We start from the raw sequence: 16,484 nt of genomic DNA on the forward strand, positions 1-16,484 counted from the left end.
GTTCAGCTTGAAATTTTGTGTCTTATGTCCTTATGGAACAGACAATACCACCCAATAGAGTTCCTTAAGAATTAGATGAAAGGACATATGCAGTGTTCCTCGTACCTAATGGAATACCCACATGTATCCATGGACTACATTTCTGCATCCTCCCCAAGTCAGTCAGTCAGTTCAGTCACTCAGTCGTGTCCAACTCTCTGTGAACCCATGGACTGCAGCACGCCAGTCTTCCCTGTCCATCACCAGCGCCCGGTGTTTACCCAAACTCATGTCCATTGAGTCAGTGATGCCACCCAACCATCTCATCCTCTGTCTTCCCCTTCTCCTCCTGCCTTCAATCTTTGCCAGCATCAGGGTCTTTTCAAATGAGTCTTCACATCAGGTGGCCAAAGTATTGCAGTTTCAGCTTCAACATCAGTCCTTCCAGTGAACACCCAGGACTGATCTCCTTTAGGATGGACTGGTTGGATCTCCTTGCAGTCCAAGGGACTCTCAAGAGTCTTCTCCAACACCACAGTTCAAAAGCATCAATTCTTCTGCACTCAACTTTCTTTATAGTCCAACTCTCACATCCATACATGACTACTGGAAAAACCATAACTTTAACTAGATGGACTTTTGTTGGCAAAGTAATGTCTCTGCATTTTAATATGCTGTCTAGATTGGTCATAACTTTTCTTCCAAGGAGTAAGCATCTTTTAATTTCATGACTGCAATCACCATCTGCAGTGATTTTGGAGCCCCCTAAAATAAAGTCTCTCACTGTTTCCACTGTTTCCCTATCTATTTGCCATGAAGTGATGGGACCAGAGGAGAAGGCAATGGCACCCCACTCCAGTACTCTCGCCTGGAAAATCCCATGGGCAGAGGAGCCTGGTGGACTGCAGTTCATGGGGTCGCAAAGAGTCGGACACAACTGAGCGACTTCAGTTTCAATTTTCACTTTCATGCATTGGAGAAGGAAATGGCAGCCCACTCCAGTATTCTTGCCTGGAGAATCCCAGGGACGGCGGAGCCTGGTGGGCTGCCGTCCAAGGGTCGCACAGAGTTGGACACAATTGAAGTGACTTAGCAGCAGCAGTAGCAGATGGGACCAGATGCCATGATCTTAGTTTTCTGAATGTTGAGCTTTAAGCCAACTTTTTCACTTTCCTCTTTCACTTTCATCAAGAGGCTCTTTAGCTCTTCTTCACTTTCTGCCATAAGGGTGGTGTCATCTGCATATCTGAAGTTATTGATATTTCTCCCGGCAATCTTGATTCCAGCTTGTGCTTCATCCAGTCCAGCATTTCTCATGATGTACTCTGCATATAAGTTAACTAAGCAGGGTGACAATATACAGCCTGACGTACTCCTTTCCCTATTTGGAACCAGTCTGTTGTTCCATGTCCAGTTCTAACTGCTGCTTCCTGACCTGCATACAGATTTCTCAAGAGGCAGGTCAGGTGGTCTGGTATTCCCATCTCTTTCACTATTTTCCAGTTTGTTGTGATCCACACAGTCAAAGGCTTTGGCATAGTCAATAAAGCAGAAATAGATGTTTTTCTGGAACTCGCTTGCTTTTTCGATGATCCAGCAGATGTTGGCATATTTGATCTCTGGTTCCTCTGCCTTTTCTAAAAGCAGCTTGAACATCTGGAAGTTCATGGTTCACATATTGCTGAAGCCTGGCTTGGAGAACTTTGACCATTACCTTACTGGTGTGTGAGATGAGTGCAATTGTGTGGTAGTTTGAGCATTCTTTGGCATTGCCTTTCTTAGGGATTGGAATGAAAACTACCTTTTCCAGTCCTGTGGCCACTGCTGAGTTTTCCAAATTTGCTGACATATTGAGTGCAACACTTTCACAGCATCATCTTTTAGGATATGAAATAGCTCAACTGGAATTCCATCACCTCCACTAGCTTTGTTCGTAGTGATGCTTCCTAAGGCCCACTTGACTTCGCATTGCAGGATGTCTGGCTCTAGGTGAGTGATCACACCATCATGATTATCTGGGTCGTGAAGATCTTTTTCATATAGTTCTTCTGTGTATTCTTGCCACCTTTTCTTAATATCTTCTGCTTTTGTTAGGTCCATACCATTTCTGTCCTTTATTGTGCCCATCTTTGCATGAAATATTCTTGATATCTCTAATTTTCTTGAAGAGATCTCTAAATTCATATGTTAAAGCCGTAACTCCCAATATGATGGTATTTTTGGAACTGGGGTCTTTGGGAAGTGACTAGGTTTAGATTAGGTCATGGGGATGTTCCTCTTGTGATGGATCAGTGCCCTTATATGAAGAAGACAAAATACCAGAGTTTTCTCTCTCTGTTCGTTTGCACTGAGGAAATGCCCTGAAAGTCCAGGAAGAGTCTCAGCAAGATTAGCGTCTGCTAGCACCTAGATCATGGACTCCTCAGTCTCCAGAACTATGAGAAATAAATGTCTGTTGTTTAAACCAGTTGTGATATTTCATTATAGCCTGAATCACTGAAGTGTGGTTTTTTTTCTATTTCTTAAATAATTCCCTTTTCCCAGAATGTAAAGTCCATACCGTAAAGACCATCTTCAAAAGTCACCTTCTCCCCGAAGCCTTCTCTGATTTCCCCAGGTAGACATTCCATGCATATGTTTTTACCTTAAATTGTGTCTACCAGTTATGTCCACTAGCAGCATATTGCTTCTATAGCTATTAAAAATTCATTAACAATAGGACCCATGTTTGATTGACCCCCAGCCCTCAAATTAGAATCTGATAATAATTATTTATACATCAATAAGAACAAAATTATTATAATTTATGTTATTTATACAATATATCATACTCGACATAATGCACAATATACTATAATAAAATTACAATAGTAATAGTATTAATGTTTTAATTCAGGAAGCCAATGCATTCATTACTGAATGAATACCCATATTTTTGTCCTTGGCCTCATCTTGACCCATTTCTCTCCTGAAAGCAGCAGAGAGAGGGGAATGAGCACAGGCTTCTAAATTAAACTTAAATGGTCCTTTCAATGAATTGAGAGAGTAGCACTGAAATATATACATTAACATGTGAAAAACAGAGAGTGCAGGGAGCTCTGCTTGGTGCTCTGTGACAACCTACAGGGGTGGGGTGGGCTGGGAGGTGGGAGGGCGGCTCAAGGAGGGGATATGTGCATACACTGAAGGCTGATTCATGTTGATGTATGGCAGAAACCAACACAACGTTGTAAAGCAATTATCCTTTAACTAAAAATATATTATAAAACATAAAATAAATAAATCATTTAAATCTCAGCAAAAGATAAAGTAGGCCTTTAAATTCTTGATTACATGACTGTAATAAGTCACTTAATATCTCTGAATCTGTTTTTATATCTGGAAAATGGTAATAAAACTCCCTGGCTCTTGAGGTAATCATGAAAATAGACAAAATATAGGAAGTAAGTTGCCCAGTACAAGTATGTGGCACTTGATCAATAAATCCTGACTCCTTCCCATTCCCAGTGTAGGCATTCACTAAAGATCAAGGAGGAACAGAGAACTAAAAACAGCAATACAACAATATTTATATGTTTCATGCTTTTTGGATATCATATCCATTTGGTATTCTCATTTATAATATAAATTTCCAGTATGCCTGTTGCTGTTATTAAGGTTATAATATTTTATTCTGTGGTCTGTTTTCATCTCCCATTACATGTATGCCTTGCTTCCTCTTACTCTGCCCTCTCTGCAGATCTGTATATTATAATACAAACGGTAAGCAAGAGCTCTGCTTTGATCAGAGTCAGACAGAAATCATTGGTAAAAAGCTGAACTATCCATTATCTAAAGAATCTTATGAGAACAGAAGATAATTAAGTAGAAAACATTAAGAAATACTGACTGAATACAACCTCAGAAGTCAGAATGCCATTATGTCCAATCAGGACTTAAAAGAAACAGTAAGATATTTAAAAATGGGAAGTTTAAAGATGCAAAGGTTCAGAAATGAAGAGTAATTTTTTAAAATATTTGCTTTTGAGGATAAAAAGGCTTAGCCTCCTGTCATTAATATCCAATTTGGCTTTATATTTTTCAGGATCAAACACATAATTAAAAACATATCTGTTAACAGATGATCACACAAAAGCATTTGTTTATGTTATAGCATATTAAGAGGTGTTTAAAAAAAAAGCTCAAAAGAAAAACAAGAATTATGACCATGAAGGAAAAGCAGACACATCATTTATGAGTTTTCCCTCTGTGTGCTCTGAAAAGGCAGGATAATTCATTTTCCATGTAGAACAACCTTGAGATGGAAAAGAAAGTTACTTCTAGCATTTTCTGAATCTTCTCTGGGTAATCAATCAAGGTATAGAATTTGGAACTAGGCATCTCCTTCCCTAGTGGACCAACCTTTGTCTATATCTGCTCTTGTCAAAATAGATCTAATACAGAAGCAGAAGGCAAGACCATAGGCACTGTTATAAGTAGCAGAGTGGAGCCCTGTGCACTGAAGTCTGGCCATCAGCTCCACCCTTACTGTGAAAAGTAAAGAGAATATAGTGTAATTATGTGGATTATACAAGCTAATCCATGGTCCAGAATTCTTCTCACACAAATGGTAGCTTTCAAAGATAGAGAAAGTATAGTTTTAAAATTGCTGAAACAATATCACGGTAATCCAAGACGATGCCCCGAGCAGTAATGCTGAAGAAGTTGAACAGTTCTATGAAGACCGACAAGACCTTTTAGAACTAACACCCAAAAAAGATGTCCTTTTTATTATAGGGGACTGGAACGCAAAAGTAGGAAGTCAAGAAACACCTGGAGTAACAGACAAATTTGGCCTTGGAGTACAGAATGAAGCAGGGCAAAGGCTAATAGAGTTTTGCTAGGAGAACGCACTGGTCATAGCAAACACCCTCTTCCAACAACACAAGAGAAGACTCTACACACGGATGTCATCAGAGGGTCAACACCGAAATCAGATTGATTATATTCTTTGCAGCCAGAGATGGAGAGGCTCTATAGAGTCAGCAAAACAAGATCGGGAGCTGACTGTGGCTCAGATCATGAACTCCTTATTGCCAAATTCAGACTGAACTTGAAGAAAGTGGGGAAAACCACTAGACCATTCAGTTATGACCTAAATCAAATGCCTTATGATTAAACAGTGGAAGTGAGAAATAGATTTAAGGGACTAGATCTGATAGACAGAATGCCTGATGAACTATGACGGAGGTTTGTGACATCGTACAGGAGACAGGGATCAAGACCATCCCCAAGGAAAAGAAATGCAAAAAAAGCAAAATGGCTGTCTGAGGAGGCCTTACAAGTATCTGCGAAACAAAGAGAAGCAAAAAGCAAAGGAGAAAAGGAAAGATATACCCATTTGAATGCAGAGTTCCAAAGAATAGCAACAAGAGATAAGAAAGCCTTCTGCAGCGATCAATGCAAAGAAATAGAGGAAAACAATAGAATGGGAAAGACTAGAGATCTCTTCAAGGAAATTAGAGATACCAAGGGAACATTTCATGCAAAGATGGGCTCAATAAAGGACAGAAATGATATGGACCTAAAATAAGCAGAAGATATTAAGAAGAGGTGGCGAGAATACACAGAAGAACTATATGAAAAAGATCTTCATGACCCAGATAATCACGGTGGTGTGATCACTCACCTAGAGCCAGACATCCTGCAATGTGAAGTCAAGTGGGCCTTAGGAAGCATCACTGCGAACAAAGCTAGTGGAGGTGATGGAATTCCAGTTGAGCTATTTCATATCCTAAAAGATGATGCTGTGAAAGTGTTGCACTCAATATGTCAGCAAATTTGGAAATCTCAGCAGTGGCCATAGGACTGAAAACGATCAGTTTTCATTCCAATCCCTAAGAAAGGCAATGCCAAAGAATGCTCAAACTACCACACAATTGCACTCATCTCACACACCAGTAAGGTAATGGTCAAAGTTCTCCAAGCCAGGCTTCAGCAATATGTGAACCATGAACTTCCAGATGTTCAAGCTGCTTTTAGAAAAGGCAGAGGAGCCAGATCAAATATGCCAACATCTGCTGGATCATCGAAAAAGCAAGAGAGTTCCAGAAAAACATCTATTTCTGCTTTATTGACTATGCCAAAGCCTTTGACTGTGTGGATCACAACAAACTGTGGAAAATAGTGAAAGAGATGGGAATACCAGACCACCTGACCTGCCTCTTGAGAAATCTGTATGCAGGTCAGGAAGCAGCAGTTAGAACTGGACATGGAACAACAGACTGGTTCCAAACAGGGAAAGGAGTACGTCAGGCTGTGTATTGTCACCCTGCTTAGTTGACTTATATGCAGAGCACATCATGAGAAACACTGGGCAGGATGAAGCACAAGCTGGAATCAAGATTGCCGGGAGAAATATCAATAACTTCAGATATGCAGATGACACCACCCTTATGGCAGAAAGTGAAGAAGAGCTAAAGAGCCTCTTGATGAAAGTGAAAGAGGAAAGTGAAAAAGTTGGCTTAAAGCTCAACATTCAGAAAACTAAGATCATGGCATCCGGTCCCATCGCTTCATGGCAAATAAACGGGGAAACAGTGGAAACAGTGGCTGACTTGATTTTTCTGGGCTCCAAAATCACTGCACATAGTGACTGCAGCCATGAAATTAAAAGACGCTTACTCCCTGGAAGGAAAGTTATGACCAACCTAGACAGCATATTAAAAAGCAGAGAGATTACTTTGCCAACAAAAGTCCATCTAGTCAAGGCTATAGTTTTTCCAGTAGTCATGTATGGATGTGAGAATTGGACTATAAAGAAAGCTGAGCATCTTTAAAAGAATCGTTTCTTTTGACCTATGGTGTTGGAGAAGACTCATGAGAGTCCCTTGGACTGCAAGGAGATCCAACCAGTCCATCCTAAAGGAGATCAGTCCTGGGTGTTCATTGGAAGGACTGATGTTGAAGCTGAAACTCCAATACTTTGGCCACCTGATACGAAGAGCTGACTCATTTGAAAAGACCCTGATGCTGGGAGAGATTGAGGGCAGGAGGATAAGGGGACAACAGAGGATGAGATGGTTGGGCAGCATCACTGACTCAATGGACATGAGTTTGGGTAAACTCTGGGAATTGGTGATGGACAGTGAGGCCTGGCATGCTGCAGTTCATGGGGTCACAAAGAGTCAGACACGACTGAGCAACTGAAGTGAACTGAACTGAAACAATTTGCCCATCCTACCTGGAGATAAAAGCTCTTGAATCTGTCTTTACCCCAGGGATCATCCCATTCCAGGTTCACTACTTACACTGTCTGCTCCCCTTGAGGTTCCAGCATGCCTTGGGGCTTAGCCTACATGAATCATGACTCTGTGGTATGTTTTCTAAAGAAGAACCAAAGTTTCTATTATGTGCTCTTTTTCTGTTGCATCAACCTTCCTAAGGTGGCATGAACATAATTGAGTCCTCAAAAAGATACAGTGGAGCATCCAAACATTATTTTTCAATTAATTAGTATATTTACAGCATGCCCATTTAGGACTGCCTCGTAACTTTCGTGGGGGCGTGGGTGAGGTCCCAAGCACCATGTCTTTGTGGGTCCACTCCTTCATTAAATATTATTTAAAAGTTATATTTAATAACTGTGTTGGTATAAAGAAGAATATATTAATATTATACATTAAAACATTTTCTTTGGCCCAAAAGTTCATTTTTTTTCCTTCTGATCTGAAAAGAAATGAAAAAATTTCCTTGGGCCCTAAAAGTCTTATGGGCCCAGAAGGCAGTCTTACATGTGATGGATGGGAGGCATGGAATGCAATCATGGAAAGGAGACTGAAAAATCATGAAGATTTTCTCACTCCTAGGCAGCACACAAAATAGGTGAGGAGAGCAGAGAATGCACTTTGTTCTCTGAGTAGTGGATCCACTTTATACATAGCAAAGATTAGCATTTATTAAAATAAAAACTGAGTTAGTCACAGATCATTTCCTATGTCCATGCCTCTCCACTAAGGAAATCAAGACACAAACATTTTGATTGAGTCATGCCTGTCAATTCTTGTGCGCTCTTTTGCCCAACCATTTCTAACAGCAGTCAACCATTCCAGGGATGGAGATAATAAGCCCGTCTGCAGCAGGGTAATATCTTTTCTCACTCCATCATCAGTTGCATGATTGGTGTCATCTTTCTTAATAAAAAGCCATTGCTAGAAGCTATCTCCACTAAATACTCTTGACATCACTTCCTTTAATAGAGCTTAAAAGTTATAAAAAATTTAAGCAGCAAGGCGTGACGGAGCATTTATTACTCTGGGCCATACACTCAGCTCTCTCTGCTAGTGTGAAACAAGACATTGAAGGCCAGTCCATTCCCTGCTTCCCTCAGAGCATGAGTGTGGATGCTGAATGCTGCTGATTTTATTACCAATGTTAGTTTTAAAAGTAATTACTAGATGGGAAAGCATCAGCATAGATGATTACCATGAAAGTAAACAAAAGTGCCAAGTCTCCACTCTCTATCCTCTGTTTATTCTGTAATGTTGGTGTCCCTCTGTACCAGCAGACAACTAATTTACTTGACTGAAATCTCCTTAAGCGGAACAGAACTCTGTGCAGGTCACCAACACTGCCTATTCCTACTTTTCAGTAGAGAAAGAACTGAATGATCACATGAATCGGAGAGAAGATAAATAGAAACCAAAAAATTTACACACACATAAATAAGCTTATAGCAGAAGTAAGAGTTATAGATGTGAGTTGATTACTACTAGAATAGCAAAGGAAAGCCATGACTCTCCCAAAGCAACATTCATTCTATACTGATAAAGATGTATTCTTCCTCAAAATTTTCAATAATTCCAATTATCTATAGGGTATATGCTCAATAAAAACATTTCAAAATAATCAAGACATTTTAGTAGAATATCTACTATGCCAAGTCAGGTTTCCTAATGTGTCAATTTATAAATATCAAATTTCAATAAGCCTTAGTAATTTGTTTTATGGAATACTATGCAGTGGTCATTTGTTGTAAGTAAAAATGAAAATATAAATTTATGCATCACTTACATATATGATCCCAAAGAAAGATTTGTATTTTTGAATTGGTTCTCACCTCACCCTTAAGAACTTAGAGAAGTATTGCTTTACTGAGAGACATGCTTACACAGGTAAGTGCTCAAGAAAACATAAATGTTTGATCCTAGTAGTTCCCACCATTCCCGCCAAGTCCTTTTCCCTTTAGTAGGATGATCAATCATACATTTCTAAAATACAGTTGCCCTGATAGGCTGTAGAGTCAAAAGAGCCAGGAGATGGAGTCCACATTTTTTACACTCTAAAAATGTCTCCCAGAAACACACACAACTCTTTGGTAGGCCAGATAAAATTAATTTTTTAAAAAATGAAAAAATGAGTGTCTGAAGGCTTTGAGAAATCAGACCAAAAACAGAAAAGCAGAGTGGAAAGTGAGTGGGTAATTAGGTGGCAGCTCATGTCCTGATGGATAATTCTAGAGAAAAAGCCAAACAAATCCTGCCATATGTTCTGCTCTCTGTGTAAACCACTACAGACGAGAGAGAGCTTTACAGAATATTCTATAGCATATGTCTAGTCAGTATGTTTGTTCCATCCTACTTGTTGCCAAGTTCCAAATGCTTAAAATAATTAACCTTTCCCACCTGTTTGTAAAATTTTGCAATGTATCCCAAAGGGAATATTTTACTCTGACATCCTTTGAAGCAGTCAGCACCCTACCAAAATTTACCAATGAAGTAGGTTTATTCCCCTCCGGAATTCAGTTCCAGCATGGATATTAAAAAAAAAATAACCTCTCTTTTCCAGAACATTACTCAGGTGGTTATACAAATGCCAAACACTGGTTTCTCAACCAGTGTGGAAGAAATACATAAAAATAATATTAACTAACTAAGCATTTTACTCAGTATTAAGTTGTTATGTTTAAGAATATATTATTATTACTTATTTTACTGAACATTAAGTACCTTCCATTTAAGACAGGTGCTTCAGGTACAAATATAAATAAGACATGTTCCTTGCTCAAAATAATTTAGATGATGATAGTAGAAATAGATCTGCAAAAAACCATTACTCTTATAAAAGGAAAATATGAGAGTATAATGAATTTGTACTGTGTCAGCTAAGTTTTCCTGGATACATGTTTCTCAGAATTCCCTTCACTCTAGACTTCCAGGTTAGTGTGGACCTTGAGAGCTGTTTTATGGGAAATTTGGAAGACAGAAAAATGAAATAGCCATGTTCTTGTTACACTCAGAGTTTTGGAGCAGGGCAAAGGGTACTGTCGTATCTCACATATATGGCTGCTTATTTTGCTGGTTTACCAGGTCAGGGATGAGGAACAGGCAGCAGTTGGGCTTATAGCAAGTCCAACTTCTGCTGTATCCTCCTTTAAGATCTCTGGCTCCTGGTTCAGTACATATCAAGCATCACAATACAGAGGAGTAGCTTCACATGCAGTGGACACTCACAGCATCAAAGCTGGAGGCTTTGATGTGCAAAAGACCAATAACATAGGTTCCAATTCACCCTCATAGGTCCCATTCAGGTTCCAACTTGTCCTTCCTCCCTATCTTCCTGTTCCAACTCCCTACCCAAGGCTGACATGAAACCACCCATAGGCTGTTTCCTCAATCAACTGGCTTCCACATTGTTTAAAGTCAAATTTTCCATGATAAATCATATCCTAATGGTTCTGTCAGGGGTATCAAGAAATGATCCTTAATCAGATGATATTTGAGTTGAGGGTCTTCAAAGATAAAGGAGAGTTCTCCAATAAAAAGAGCAGGAAAAAGACCTTGCAGGCATGGAAAATAGCACATACAAAGACTTGAAGACATTCAAGAGCATCCTGTGTTCATGATACAGTGACCATCAAGTTTATGAGAGAGGGTCCTGGGAGATAAAACTGAAAATGCAGGCTGAAAATTTTGGACCATGTGGACCGTGCTAAGATATTTGAACGAAATCCAGCAGGCATTCAGGAACTACAACAAGACGTTGGGCAGATAATGCATGGATGTGAGTGCCTGTAAATGTGTAAAATGATCAGATCTGTATTTTAAAGACAGCTCTGGCAGCTGTGTGAAGGGTGGATTAGAAAGGAGAGGACAAGCCTGGAGCCAGAGAATTTGGTTAGGCGCCTATTGCAATAACAATTAGCAAAAGATAAAGGATGGTGGAAGTTGGGGAAAGTCACCTGTCCTGTACAGCCTATAATTTCATTTTGTATATACAATTATATGGAGACTAAATTCAATCACCATGGGGATCCTGAGGATTATCACTTTAAAACTGTCCTTCACATGGAGTTAAATCACACTGACTAAGTACCAGTCAGGAACTCTCAAGTGGAAAAAAAATCAAGAAACCTAACTCTAGGGAAAAGAATCTAAAAAAGAGAGGAGATATGTATGTGTATAACTGATGCACTTTGCTCGACACCTGAAACACAACATTGTCAATAACTATTCTCCAATTATAAATAAATAAAGCAAGCCTAACTCTAACTGGTTAGAGAGTTTGGAAGGGTTTTAAGACTGGTTTAACCCATGTCACCAGAATTTGGTGATTTTTTTCTCTCAGTTCAGCCTTCCATGAAAAGTAACATGCAAACAGCAACAGTAATAAACAGATAAGGTGTTGAACATTTACTTTGTACCATTTAAACTAGGAACTGCTTGAAATGCTTTAAATGTGTTTACTAGGTTTCATTCAGAGGTAAACTGGAAACTAAAAGCAATTAGAATTGCACAATCCCTTGACCACAGGCAGCAGGAAATAAAAGCATTTTCCCTGCCCCCACCAATAGTGGCTTCCCAGGTGGGTCTAGTGGTAAAGCAGCTGTCTGCCAGTGCAGGAGACATAAGAAATGTGGGTTCCATCCCTGGGTCAGGAAGATCCCCTGGAGGAGGAAATGGCAACCCACTCCATTGTTCTTGCCTGGAGAATCCCATGGACAGAGAAGCCTGGCAGGCTACAGTTCATGGGGTCACAAAGAATTAGACATCACAAGCGACTCAGCACACATCAAACAGTAGTCACCTCAAACCCATTGCTGCGGCAATGGCAATGAGATTACACTTAGCGACAAACCAAATCGTGTTCTGAACCTGGGGTTGGTGTCAATGCCATCTGACAAAAATTTGGCGTTTCATTAGAAGTGGAAAGGAGTGACTGGGCAGTCAACTCAATATCTATTATGCTCTGTTTTAGTTTTAGTAAGATCCAGGTCCTAGATCTGTGTTCTGTTGGTAATTGTTGTCACCTTCATCAAAGTGACTATTTATTATCAATGTTTCGATGTAGCTATTTTGTGCCATGTATCAATACTAAGGGAACAGAAGACAAAGTCTTATTTTCCCATTTCTAAAACTTCCTATTCTTCCATTGGCACAGATATCATGTCCCAGTAAGATTGTAAACTCACTGAAATACAGACTTTATCATATTATTCTATGTTCCCTAAAGCCAATATGCAGTAAGCATTAATATAAATGCTTTCTAACCTGAATTGTAATCATGGAGCCAAAACCTATCTACATAATGCTGTAATGCTATATAATGATATTTATCCAGTTAATTCTGCCCCTTTTTTGCTTCACATATTTTGAAGCCCTATTATTTGGCATGTTTACATTTATGGCTATGTCTTCCTGATGATCTGACCCTATTATCATTTGGAAATGTCCCTTTTAATCTATTTTTTCTGATATGAATGAAGCCACTCCAGCCTTCCTGTGTTTCCTATTTGCATGGTGTATGTCTTCCAGTATTTTACTCTCAACCTACACATGTCTCATTTTTAAAGTGCAACTATTATAGACAGCATTTTTAAATCCATGTTTTCAAAATATGATCTTGCTTTTTAAAATCCATATTGATAACCTCTGCCTTGGGAATAGACTGTTTAATTCATATTAATATTTAACATAGTTACACATATGTTTTGATTTAGGCTTACTGTTTTCATTATGTGTTTCTTGTTTACATCGTCTGTTTTTTTCATTTTTCTGTGCTCTCTCTCCTAATTTCTTTGGAATTATCTTAACATGTTTTAGAATTCCATTTATTGGTACTTTAGCTGTACTCTTTTGCATTGTTCGTTAATGTTTGCTGTAGTGATTCTAATATCCATCTCTAACTTTTCATTCTAGTTAGAGTTGTTATTATACCACTTTACCTAAAATATAAGAATCATACAACTCTAATAGCTCTATTTATTTAACTACAGTAGCTGCACCTTCCCCCCATCAGTATCCAAGGTTTTGCTTTCCACTATTTCCATTATCCAAGGTCAATCATGGCTCAAAAACATTAAATGGAAAATTCCAGAAATACAAGCACACCTCGTTTTATTGTGCTTTGATTTACTGCACTTCTCAAATACTGCATATTTTACAAAATGAAAATTTGTGGCAAACCTATGTAGAGCAAGTCTACCAGCATCATTTTTACAATAGCCTTTATTTATTCCATGTCACTGTGTCACATTCTCGTAATCCTTGCACCATTTCAAAGTTTTTCATTATTTTTATGTTTGTTATGGTAATCTGTGATCTTTGATGTCACTATTGCAAAAAAGATTACAACTTGCCAAAGGCTCAGATGATAGTTAGCAATGCTACTGCATACTTACTATAGTATAGTGCAAACATACATTGTATAAGCACTGTTAAACCAAAAATTTCATGTAACTCACTTGATTGTGATTATTGTGGTGGTCTGGAACCAAACCCACAATTCTCTGAGATATGCATTTAAACAATTCATAAGTTTAAAATTACACACCATTCCGAGTAGTGTGTTGAAATTTTGTGCCACCCCACTCAGTCCCACCAGGGACATGAGTCATCTTTTTGTCTAGCATATGCATGCTGTATGTGCTACCTGTCCAACAGTCACTGCAGAGTTGTCTCGGCTCTCAGATCAACTGTCGTGGTATTGCACTGCTGGTGTTCAGCTTCCCTGGAGAAGGGAATGGCTACCCACTCCAGTATTCTTGCCTGGAGAATTCCATGGGCAGAGAAACCTGGTGGATTACACCCCATGGAGTCACAAAGAGTCAGACCCACTGAGAGACTAACACTTTCACCTTCTTTCCAACTCTATTTTACTTAATAATGGCCTCCAAGCATAAGAGTAGTGATGCTGGCAATTCACATATGCCAAATAGAAGCTATAAAGTGCTTTCTTTAAGTGAAAAGGTGAATAACCGAATGCTGTGTCATAGTGCCTGAGTCATTCACCTCATTTCATCCATCAGGTAGACGTGTATCATCTCACATCTCCCAAGAGTACAGTAAATAAGATATTCTGAGAGACAGAGAGATCACATTCACCTTATTTTTATACAGTATATTGTTATAATTTTTGTTTTATTATTAGTTGTTAATCTTTTACCATGCCTAATTTATATATTTAACTTTATTATGGGGATGTCTGTATAGGAAAAACCATAGTATACAAAACATGGTTATACAAAGGTACAATCTTCAGCTTCAGGCACCCACTGGAGATCTTGGAATATAGCTCCCCTAACCCCTTTTCATTCTCTTCTATATTCTACTTTTTTCATTCTATAGTTGTAATGTGAATTCTATTTACATATATCATATACCCTACAGTAAACATTATGGGGTTTTTTTCATTTATTTTTATTAGTTAGAGGCTAATTACTTTACAATATTGTAGTGGTTTTTGTCATACATTGACATGAATCAGCCATGGATTTACATGTATTCCCCATCCCGAACCCCCCTCCTACCTCCCTCTCCACCCAATTCCTCTGGGTCTTCCCAGTGCACCAGGCCCGAGCACTTGTCTCATGCATCCAACCTGGGCTGGTGATCTGTTTCACCCTAGATAATATACATGTTTCATTGCTGTTCTCTCAAAACATCCCACCCTCGCCTTCTCTCACAGAGTCCAAAAGTCTGTTCTGTACAGCTGTGTCTCTTTTTCTGTTTTGCATATAGGGTTATCTTTTTAAAGTTCTCTTTGCTTTAAACAAATTAAAAGGCAAATTAGTATTTTTTATCTACCTATATATTTACTGTCTTAAGCATTCTTCATTGCTTCCTGCAGATTCAAGTTCCCTCCGGTTTCAAATTTCTCTCCAGTATCATTTTCTTCTATCAAGGAAGAACTTCCTTTATCATTTTTTGTAGTGCAGGACTGCTGATGATGAATTCTCTTAGTTTTCTTTTATCCCCCAAATCTTTAATGTATATTTATTTTAGAAGAATATTTTTGCTAGATGTAAAATTCAGAGTTGACAGGTTTTTACTTTTGCTTTTTAGGTATAGTAAAGATGTTGCTATGCTGTCTTCTGATCTTGGTAGTATGCAGTCATTTAAATTATTGATCTCGAGAGAAGCAAGATGGTGGCCCCCGTGGATCTGGAGTTGAAGAAGGCCTTCACAGAGCTTCAAGCCAAAGTTATTGACACTCAGCAGAAGGTGAAACTTGCAGACGTACAGATTGAACAGCTGAACAGAACGAAAAAGCATGCACATCTTACAGATACAGAGATTATGACTTTGGTAGATGAGACTAACATGTATGAAGGTGTAGGAAGAATGTTTATTCTTCAGTCCAAGGAGGCAATTCATAATCAGCTGTTAGAGAAACAGAAGATAGCAGAAGAAAAAATTAAAGAACTGGAACAGAAAAAATCCTATCTGGAGCGGAGTGTGAAGGAAGCCGAGGACAATATCCGGGAGATGCTGATTTGGCGCGAAGGGCACAGTAGGCAGCCTCTCAGGAACCTCTTCTTTCTGATCCCTGCCATTCCTGGCGAGGAGCCTGTGTAGGGAAACTGCTCTGCCTCAGGGACATTTTATCTGGATGGTCTAGTAACCTTATGTTTTATGCATGGCCTGGAGCCCCTTTCAAATCTCATCCTTATATGTTTTATCCTGGTTCTGCCTGCCACCCTTCTCCCCTGTGGTTGAATCACGAACTCCAGGGAAGGGAAGATGGGAGCCAGGACAGATAGGGGAGTTCTTCCGGGGCCTACTGCTGGTCACGCTGGTCAGACCAATAAAAGACATCTGTCCCCCCCAAAATAAAATAAAATGAAAATAAATTATTGATATCCTATATATAATGTATCAGTTTTCCCTGACCTTCTTGTTTACTAAGATGTATCTCAGCATGATTTTCTTCATCTATATCCTCCTTGGGGGGGTCTTCCCAGATGGCTCAGGGGTAAAAAGATTCACCTGCCGAACGGGAGATGTGGGTTCAATTCCTGCACTGGGAATATCCTCGGAGAAGGAAATGGCAACCCACTCCAGTATTCTTGCCTGGGAAATCCCATGGACAGAAGAGCCTGGTGGGCTACAGTCCATGAGATTGCAAACAGTCGGACACAATTTAGCAAGTAAACAACAACAAACAACATATCTTGCTTGGGGATCATTAAGTTTCTTGAATTTGTAAATTTATGTGTTTTTTTTAACCAATCCTGAGAAGTGTTTGGC

At 39.1% G+C, this 16,484-nt stretch overlaps 1 protein-coding gene and 1 long non-coding RNA gene across 2 annotated transcripts in view; one reads left to right on the top strand and one right to left on the bottom strand.

Annotated features, from left to right (window-relative positions):
* LOC133066183 (uncharacterized) overlaps positions 1-16,484 on the bottom strand; it is a 245,423-nt gene that overhangs the window by 29,861 nt on the left and 199,078 nt on the right. The window lies entirely within an intron of this gene.
* Positions 15,374-15,903, top strand: LOC133067197 (prefoldin subunit 1-like). Its single transcript, XM_061158373.1, has one exon. It carries the CDS (start codon positions 15,381-15,383, stop codon positions 15,810-15,812), a length of 432 nt encoding a protein of 143 aa, XP_061014356.1. The 5' UTR covers positions 15,374-15,380; the 3' UTR covers positions 15,813-15,903.

Source organism: Dama dama, chromosome 12 (assembly GCF_033118175.1).
Source record: "Dama dama isolate Ldn47 chromosome 12, ASM3311817v1, whole genome shotgun sequence".
In the NCBI taxonomy this organism is placed as follows: Eukaryota; Metazoa; Chordata; class Mammalia; order Artiodactyla; family Cervidae; genus Dama; species Dama dama.